At 38.1% G+C, this 10,209-nt stretch overlaps 1 protein-coding gene across 1 annotated transcript; it reads left to right on the top strand.

The window, feature by feature from the left end:
* The first annotated feature begins 1,185 nt into the window (after window positions 1–1,185).
* Window positions 1,186–2,269, top strand: LOC141392227 (uncharacterized). The gene is made up of 6 exons (XM_073965181.1): window positions 1,186–1,303; window positions 1,479–1,646; window positions 1,719–1,840; window positions 1,898–1,962; window positions 2,007–2,038; window positions 2,097–2,269. The coding sequence occupies exons 1-6, from the start codon at window positions 1,186–1,188 to the stop codon at window positions 2,144–2,146; spliced, it is 555 nt and encodes a 184-aa protein (XP_073821282.1). The 3' UTR covers window positions 2,147–2,269.
* Window positions 2,270–10,209: the final 7,940 nt, after the last annotated feature.

Genomic DNA, 10,209 nt, shown 5'->3' with positions numbered 1-10,209 from the left:
GGCAGTCGGATTGTATTCCCTAAAATAAATGTTTACCAGTGAACAGCTTATGCACAGGGGTAGTGGTGTAGGGTATCACATGGTCGGCCCCGTCCCGACTATAGCCTTTGCTCACTTGTTTTGTTTTTAAAATATTATTATTGAAAATTTACAAAATGTCTAAAAAGTGACGAAGCCTCCCCACCCATGGGGTAGCTTCGCCATAGACATAGCACATACATCAGCGGACTCTAAAACAGGCATTTACCATACTTCCTCCTAAAATATCAACATTATGCATAACATTAACATGTTTTCCATTTAATAATCAAAAATGATTCTAAAATTTACAAAAAGAAACATATTTTAGCCGTAAATTGAAGTAGGTACCTTGAATTTAGGTGCAAAAATGAAAAATTTGCTAAATTAGATAGGTTTAGCACAATACTTGATTTCAACTTCACATTATAGTGTGGCATATCAATAGCATAAAGAATTTAAGTTAAACCGGACATATTTCTCACATTAACCCACTACACCCCTATCATGGCCCCAACATAGTTTATAATATGAATATACTAGCAAAGTGCCCGCTACTTCGTATGCGGAAAAGGGTATAAAAACAAATAACAATATATAATATGAAAATGGCGAATTTTACACAATATTTATTTTAGTACTGTTCGTCCCTTTTTAGTTCGATTTTCAAAAAGATCAGCCTTATCTCACCTTTACACATTAACAGCGAGACAAACGTTGCAATACTCACTCTAACTCCAAAACATACAGATTCCCTACACCCATCAAATTGAGTACACTTATAGCACGTTTTTCGACGACATGTCTCAATCCTACACTAACTTGAATACAAAATAAAAACAGTAATCGTAATTCTAAATCTCAAGATTCCAGGTGTATCCATTCATCCAACTCCAAACTGTGTCATTTCGTACTCTTCGTACACTGAGGGAAAAACCCCGTTGCGAAATAAAGCACGTATGTTGTCATTTTCGCAACGACCCGTTGTTATTTTTTTCAACAACGGCTGTTGGTGAATTGTACACGAACGTGCTCAAATTGACACCGAGACGTGGTCAACTTTCAGTACCAACAACGACCGTGCTTAATTTGTCCACCGATGTGCTCAAAATGACAACGTTGCGTTTTTAATATTGGTAATTGCAGCCGATTACACACGAGTAAAAAATGACAACGGTGGTGCATGATTCATACACGGTCGTTGTCAATTTGACACCGGACGTGTATGAATTATGCACCACCACCTACCACCACCTGCATACATCATGCACCACCGTCATACACGGTCGTTGTCATTTTAGCAACGACCGTGTATGAAACATGCACCACCGTTGTCATTTTTTTACTCGTGTGCAATCGGCTGCATATTTACCATTTTTTTCGTGTTATTGAAAGAGAAAGGACGCATTGTGCAAAAAATTTATTGAAAATGAATAATATTCAAGAAATTAATTCGTAAGATCCTCCAAATATCATTGGTGAGTTGCTAGAAATCGATGGCAATATTGTTGTGGTTCGCGATACAAGCCATTGCAGCAGTCAAGATGCGGAATACAATGAGGACGATTATATGTTAATGGAGTTCTTAAAAGGAATAAATATGGAGTCGCTTTTTGAACACTTAAAAGGTAAGTAAATAAAAATGAAGTTTTCAGTTAATCAGTGTAATTAACAAAGAATTTTCTTTTTTGTTCTTTTAGCATCACATGTAACATTTCGCAGTTTGCAGTACTTAAAAAAAGAAGATTTAAAGGAAGCAGTGCCACCATTGGGACTGCGTGTTGAATTCAGAGAAAAGCTCTTTGCTTGGAAAAAACGAGAGGTACGTATTATTTGTATTACAGTGTTGAACTCAGTATTAATATTGTCATAACAATAGCTCGGGATTGATGACGAAACTATGTCAGTTCCATCTAAAATAGGTGAATGGTGGAAACGCAACGAGACACCTGCAAGTACTCCTGGTAATCCCGACACTACAGGTTCGAACTGCTCAAAAGCCAAAGGAATTCTGTCAGAGGTAAAGTAAGAGTAATATTTGTGTAAACATAGTTAATGTAGTTTTTTTTTTAATATAGGATCTAAAGGAATTGTTAACACATACCTCGAAGGGGAAACTAGCGCTTGAATGTAGTAGTGCTAATAAGAAATTTAGTGACGAGCAAAGAGATGATATAACTTTGATTATCATTTACAATCGTATGAAGTTGGTTCTCTGAATGAGGATACAACTTTTTTAATACCAATTTTAGATTTTATTACTTACCCATTTCACTTATATCCTATGAATAATGGAAAAGTTTATTTTAGAGTTAAGTTAATTTAATTTGTTTCTATACATTGAATATATGTAATTCTAATTTTTTTGTCAAATCAAATATGTATTTATATTGCATGTATTTATATTGAATTTATGAAATTGGTTTCGTTTAATAAAATACTTTTCAAACAATTGCATTTCTTCTACTAAGGGTATAAAATGGGAAAGGAACGGATATCAAAAAAAAAAAGACCACCATTGGTTTCAATCTGACAACGGGGCGTTGACAATCTGACAACGGAGCGTTGACAACCTGACAACGAAGCGTTGACGATCTGACAACGAAGCGCTGACAATCTGACAACGGGGCGTGCTCGAAATGACCACGTATGTGCTCATTTCATGCACGTCTGTTGTTGAAACCGTTGCCAAAATCTCGGTGTCAAAATTACAACGGCGTGCTCATTTTGACACCAAACGTGGTTGATACACTATCATACACGGATGTGGTCATTTCATGCACGGATGTTGTCATTTTTTCTCTGGGTGTACCCATAAGTAAGGTTTTCGAAAATCACCTCAATTCTTCACTAAACAGAAACAGTAATTTCAGCTCTATCCGTTCATACAAATCCAAATTATACCAAATTTAGTACCATTTAGTACTTTTCGTACCCATAAGTACAAATTTTCAAAACTATCTCAGTGCTATGTTCAAACAATAACCTTAATTCCAAATTTCAGGATTCCAGATATATCCGATCACTCAAATCCAAATTTGGTACCATTCGTATCCAAAGTACGAATTTCTAAACCTACCTCGATCAACACTCCAACATCAATTTTAATTCCCAATTTCACGATTCCAAATGTATCCTATCAATGAAATCCAAACTGTACTATATTTAGAACCATTTAGTACTTATCCTACCCATAACTAAAAATTTCCACACCTTTATCAATGCTACACCCCAACAGTACTCCTTATTTCAAATCTCGGGATTTCAGCTATATCCGTTCACCCAAATACAAATAGTACCAAATTTTGTACCTTAGAATTATTCGTACCCATGAGTACGAATTTCCACAATTACCTCAATCCTACACGCCAACAGTAATCTTAATTCCAAATTTCAGGATTACAGCTGCATCCGATCACCGCAATCCAAATTGTACCAAATTTGGTACCATTTAGTAATTTTCATATCCGTTCACCCAAATCCAAATTGTACCAAATTTTGTACCTTAGTATTATTCGGGGGAATGGGGATCTTCTCAGATGTGTACTTCGGTACGGAAAGTCTCTGATCGCCACTCACTTGGGAATGGCCAGAGATGATTCATTTGCTGAATTTTCCAAGCAGCTCACTTCTTCCGATTTTAAATCAAGTATTCCCTGGTAATATCGTACAGACAACCGTTTGTCGATAGCTAGAGGGTTTCGTTGGCAATCCCAACGCTAGGATCGGATGTTGTGGTCTAATCAGCCTCACATCTTAAAGGAACCCGATTGCAACGTAGTGTCTGTTTCCACATTGGGCGACTACAAACAGCGTCTGTACTCCAGAGGAGCGGCTGAATTCTAGAAGGAAAACTATATACCCATCAGAAGGCAACGGGAAACCACTGATGTACCATCCCTTGAAAATCATGCAATTATGAATACAACACAAAACATACGGCCCTCAATCTCCGGTAACTCGAGGGTGCTAAGAATCCCCGGAGGTAAAACAAAACAAAAACTAAAAATTGGAACATGGAATGTCCGCAGTTTATTTGAGCCTGGCAAACTAGCCAACACACTTAATGAAATGGAAAGACATAATATTGATATACTCGGCGTATGTGAAACATGGTGGCCAGAAGCAGGTGAATTTCTATCCCAAAATTTTAAAATTTATTACTCGGGAAACCTTAACAGAAACCATAGAAACGGAGTTGCAATAATTGTCAAAGCCCATATTGCCAAATGTATCACAAGTGTTATTTTAAAATCTGACAGGACTATGATGATAAAAATAATGGCCAAGCCACTTAATATAAATATTTTGCAAGTATATGCTCCTACAGCTGACAAAACCAACGAAGAAGTAGAACTCTTTTATAATGAAATTGGTGAACTCCTTAATCTGACAAAACCACATGAAATAACGATTGTTCAGGGAGACTTCAACGCGAAATTAGGAAGCATCGCTGTCCCAGGAACAAGTGGACAGTATGGATTGGGAAATAGAAATGAAAGAGGTGACAGACTAGTAGAATTCTGCCAAGAACGCCGAATGAAAGTAGCAAACACATATTTCTGCCTACCCCCCAGACGACTGTACACGTGGAAATCGCCACAAGATAGAACAGGAAACACAATTAGAAACCAAATTGATTTCATTCTCATAGATAAGCGCCACTTTACGTCTATAACGAAGGCCTCGACATACCCAGGAGCAGATGTTCGTTCTGATCATAATCTTCTTATGGCAAATATGTGCACAAAGATTACATCTAAATCCAAAAAAATATATCGTAAAAAACTTGATATTGGAAAACTTGCAAATCCCCTCATTAAAAGTAATATAACGCATAACTTAAATTTGCAACTGAACACAATTAATTCTGATGAGGTTGAAAATATATGGGAAAGAGTTAAAACTACCATAAACACCATATCTCAACATGATCTGGGAAACTACACAAAACCAAAGAATAAGAATTGGATGACGGGTGAAATTCTACACCTTATGGATGAACGCCGAAAATACAAAAATTCAAATTACGAACTGTATTGGGAGCTCAACAGAGAGATTCAGAGAAATCAAATAGTGACTGAAATTAGCGAGAAAAAAATAATTTGGAAAGACTATATACAAAAGCTCTTTACAGATGATAAAAGATCATGCTACGAAAGGAAGGAAAAGGCACACGAGAAGCTTTGTTTTGTATCCAAGTTCTTATACAAAAATGTCGGGAAGTTCAGAAAGACGTATTCATATGCTTCATCGACTACGAAAAAGCCTTTGACGCGGTACAACATGATAAGCTGATCGAAATAATCAAGTCTATTGGAATAGAAGACAAAGAAATAAGATGCATAAAAAGTTTATACTGGCATCAAACTGCCCAAATTGATGTCAACGGAGATACAACAGAAGAAATAATGATATCCAAAGGAGTTCGACAAGGATGTGTCTTATCTCCACTACTATTTAATATATACTCTGAAAAAATATTTCAAGAAGCATTTTTAAATATTCAGGAAGGTATAAAAATCAGAAACAAATATTTGAACAACATCCGATACGCCGACGACACCACTATTCTGGCTGATACTATGTCGGGACTACAAAGTCTTATGAACAGACTCATAGCGAAAAATATGGACTAAAAATTAATATCCAAAAGACTAAGTTCATGGTGATTAGTAGAAAGAATTCGCACACGGACACATCTTTAAAAATACATAACTCTACTATTGAAAGAGTAAAATGTTTTAAATGCTTAGGCGTTCTAATTAATGAGGAATGGGACAACAGCAAAGAAATTAAATGCAGAATAGAGATGGCAAAGGACGCGTTTTCCAAATATAAAAAAGTGTTAACAAGCCATAACATAAACATTGAAACGAAGACAAGATTCGTTAAAAATTATATTTGGTCAGTATTGCTATATGCAGTTGAAATTTGGACCATTAAAGCTATAGACATTAAAAGACTCGAGGCATTTGAGATATGGGTTTTCAGAAGAATACTAAAAATACCTTGGACAGCTCACATATCGAACGAAGAGGTTCTCAGAAGAATGAACCGCACCCGAGAACTTACAACGCATATTAAAAAACAAAAGAGTGCATACCTAGGACACATTATGAGGAATCCCAAATATAAACAACTCCAATTAATTCTCCTAGCAAATATAGAAGGTAGAAATTCCAGAGGTAGAAAAGAAACAACCTGGCTCAAAAACATACAGCAATGGACCGGATATCATAACGCAGACCACCTTATCAACACATCACGAAATAGAGAACTCTTTAGTCAAATCATAAATAACATTTAATGAAAATAGAAACTATGTTATTGTATGATCGCTAATATTCGAAAATCGAATAAGCAAATAAAGAAGAAGAAGTATTATTCGTACCCATGAGTACGAATGTCCACAATTACCTCAATCCTACAGGCCAACAGTAATCGTAATTCCGAATTTCAGGATTCCAAATGTATCCGATCACACAAATTAAAATTGTACCAAATTTGGTACCATTTAGAACTTTTCGTACCCATTACAAAATATTTCAAAAACTTCATCAATTCTACACACCAACAGTAATCCTTATTCCGAATCTCGGGATTCCAGCTATATCCGTTCACCCAAATCCAAATTGTACCAGATTTGGTACCATTTAGTACTTTTCGTACCCATAAGTACAAATTTTCAAAACTATCTCAGTGCTATGTTCAAACAATAAGCTTAATTCCGAATTTCAGGATTCCAGATACATCCGATACCTCAAATCCAAATTTGGTACCATTTAGTACTATTCGTATCCAAAGTACGAATTTCCAAACCTACCTCTATCAACACTCCAACTTCAATTTAAATTTCGAATCTCACGATTCCAAATGTATCCTATCACTGAAATCCAAATTGTACCAAATTTAGTACCATTTAGTACTTTTCCCACTGATAACTAAAAATTTCCAAAACATTATCAATCCTACACTTCAACAGTACTCCTTATTCCAAATCTCGGGATTCCAGCTATATCCGTTCACTCAAATCCAAATTGTACCTAATTTTGTACTATTCGTACCCATGAGTACGAATTTCCACAACTACCTCAATCCTACATGCCAACAGTGATCTTAATTCCAAATTTCAGGATTACAGCTGCATCCGATCACCGTAATCCAAATTGTACCAAATTTAGTACCGTTTAGTACTTTTTGTTTCCATAGGTCCGAATTTTCAAACCTACATCTATCCAACACTCCAACCGTAATCTTTATTTCCAATTTCAGGATTCCAAATGTATCCGATCACACAAATCCAAACTGTACCAAATTTGGTACCATATAGTACTTTTCGTAGCCAAAAGTACAAATTTTCACAAGTATCCAAATCCCACACTCCAATAGTAATCCTAATTTCAAATTTCACTATTCCTGCTCTATCCGATCACTTTTATTCATATTGTACCAAGTTTGGTACCATTTAGTACTTTTCGTACCCAAAAGTACGAATTTCCAAAATACCTCTATCCTACACTCCGACAGTAATCCTAATTCGAAATTTCAGGATTCCAGGTCCATCCGTTCCCCCAAATCCAAATTGTACCTTATTTGGTACTATTTAGTACCTTCCGTACCCATATGTACGAATTTTGAAAACTACCTCCATATCTCAAACCTACACTCCAACAGTAATAGTAATTCCAAATTTCAGAATTCCAACTTTATCGGTACGCCCAAATTCTCATTTTACCAAATTTAGTACTATGTAGTACTATTCGTACACATGAGTACACATTTTCAAAACCACCTCCTAATATCAACTTACCTTCTAAACCTTGATTTTCATTACAAATTTCAAGATTTTAGCTCTGTCCGTTCACGTTATACCAAATGGTACTAAATTTAGTAACTTTTAGTACTTTTCGTACACTTATAGTTCGAATTTCCAAAAAACCGAGCCTTATCTGACCTATTCGGACCATGAGTGACCCTCACCCAAAATTTCAAGATTCTAGTTCCAGCCGTTAAGCCTGGGCGTTGATTATCAGTCAGTCAGTGAGTCATCATTTGTAATGGGGAAAGTCGCCGTCCTCTCGTTTTCCCCTACACATATAATTATCACCCTATTCGAAGTAGTTTTTTGTTTTTCTTTTTCTATTATGACGCCACGAAAGGTATTTTTGTTGATATGTCCAGCATTGCGGTACACTTGTTTTGTTGTTTTTTTTAATTATATGTTTACATACACTAAGCTTCAGATCTTTGAATTCGCCTCATTTTGGGCTTAGGCGGGGGAGTACTGTACAATTGGGTACAAGAAAGGGGTAAGTACCGTAGGTAAAGTGACAAACAAGGTACCGTTGAACCGACGCCGGTAGCCAATAGGCAGCGATCATTCAACCTGGAAGAGAGAGAGAGAGAGAGAGCGCATTGAAGTCGTGAATTCGCCGCACCAGAACACCGAGGTTACAACAGATGTGATGAGTGGAAATGGAGTGAGTTGAGAAAGAGCGGACGAAAAAAAGTGTCAAATAAGCGATCAGTCAAGTGTATAATGCGAAGTGTGCAAGGATACCGTATCGGGCTCCACAATTTATCGACGGGAGTGTGCACGTGATCGAAAATAAGCCGTGTTAAATAAATATAACCAGCAAGGAATTCCGGTAAGTTTTTTTTTGTTGCTCACCCCTTCCCATATCTTATATTCCCGCACCCACGGGCCCCTATCCTAAATTATTAATTGCGTTAAACTCCGTGGAGGGCCGCACGGTCTCCGGTAAAATTAATACTTGTGTTAAACTTCAGGGAGGGCTGAACGGTCTCCGCTATTGCTACTCGTGTTAAACTTCGAGGAGGGCCGAACGGTCTCCAATACTATAACTTGTGTAGAACTTTACGGAGGGCCGAACGGTCTCCAATATTAATACTTGTGTTAAATTTCAGGGAGGGCCGAACGGTCTCCGCTATTACTACTCGTGTTGAACTTCAGGGAGGGCCGAACGGTCTCCGCTATTGCTACTCGTGTTAAACCTCATGGAGGGCCGAACGGTCTCGAATACTATAACTTGTGTAGAACTTTACGGAGGGCCGATCGGTCTCCAATATTAATACTTGTGTTAAATTTCAGGGAGGGCCGAACGGTCTCCGCTATCACAACTCGTGTTGAACTTCAGGGAGGGCCGAACGGTCTCCGCTATTGCTACTCGTGTTAAACCTCATGGAGGGCCGAACGGTCTCGAATACTATAACTTGTGTAGAACTTTGCGGAGGGCCGATCGGTCTCCAATATTAATACTTGTGTTAAATTTCAGGGAGGGCCGAACGGTCTCCGCCGTCACTACTCGTGTTGAACTTCAGGGAGGGCCGAACGGTCTCCAATATTATTCCTCTTGTTAGACTTCAGGGAGGGCCGAACGGTCTCCAATATTATTCCTCTTGTTAAACTTCAGGGAGGGCCGAACGGTCTCCAATATTATTAATCGTGTTGAACTTCAGGGAGGGCCGAACGGTCTCCAATATTATTCCTCTTGTTAAACTTCAGGGAGGGCCGAACGGTCTCCAATATTATTCCTCTTGTTAAACTTCAGGAAGGGCCGAACGGTCTCCAATATTATTAATCGTGTTAAACTTCAGGGAGGGCCGAACGGTCTCCAATATTATTCCTCTTGTTAAACTTCAGGAAGGGCCGAACGGTCTCCAATATTATTAATCGTGTTAAACTTCAGGGAGGGCCGAACGGTCTCCAATATTATTAATCGTGTTGAACTTCAGGGAGGGCCGAACGGTCTCCAATATTATTACACGTGTTAAACTCCAGGGAGGGCCGAACGGTCTCCTATATTATCAATAGCGTGAACTTCGAGGAGGGCCGGACGGTCTCCAATCTTATTACTGGTGTTAAATTACCGGAGGGCCGAACGGTCTCCTTTATTACCACCCGCTTTGAATTCCAGGGAGGGCCGAACAGTCTCCTAAATCATTAAAAGTGTTGAACTTCAAGGAGGGCCGAACGGTATCCAATACTATTGTCTGTATTAACCCTTAACCAGTATATTCGAGGGCCGACTGGTCCCACGCACTACAGTTGATTTCACCTGTCAGAGAGCTGGCAGGTCTTGTGCGTTAACCAGCGTATTCAAGAGCGGACTAATCCAGCAGCGTTCTGAGGGATCAGAAGGTGGTATCCGAGCGGATTGCGGTGAT

This window comes from Musca autumnalis, unplaced genomic scaffold (genome assembly GCF_047663935.1).
Source record: "Musca autumnalis isolate F117 unplaced genomic scaffold, ASM4766393v1 scaffold_1, whole genome shotgun sequence".
NCBI lineage: Eukaryota > Metazoa > Arthropoda > Insecta > Diptera > Muscidae > Musca > Musca autumnalis.
The sequence above is the reverse complement of the archived record's forward strand: the minus strand, read 5'-3'. Positions and strand labels throughout refer to the sequence as shown.

Excerpts from the sequence above, each read along its gene's own strand:
- LOC141392227 (XM_073965181.1), top strand. The coding sequence starts at position 1,186 with ATGACAACGGTGGTGCATGATTCATACACGGTCGTTGTCAATTTGACA. Across the intron at positions 1,963-2,006 it reads GAATGGTGGAAACGCAACGA|ACTGCTCAAAAGCCAAAGGA; the intron begins GACACCTGCAAG and ends CTACAGGTTCGA. Across the intron at positions 2,039-2,096 it reads CCAAAGGAATTCTGTCAGAG|GATCTAAAGGAATTGTTAAC; the intron begins GTAAAGTAAGAG and ends TTTTTAATATAG.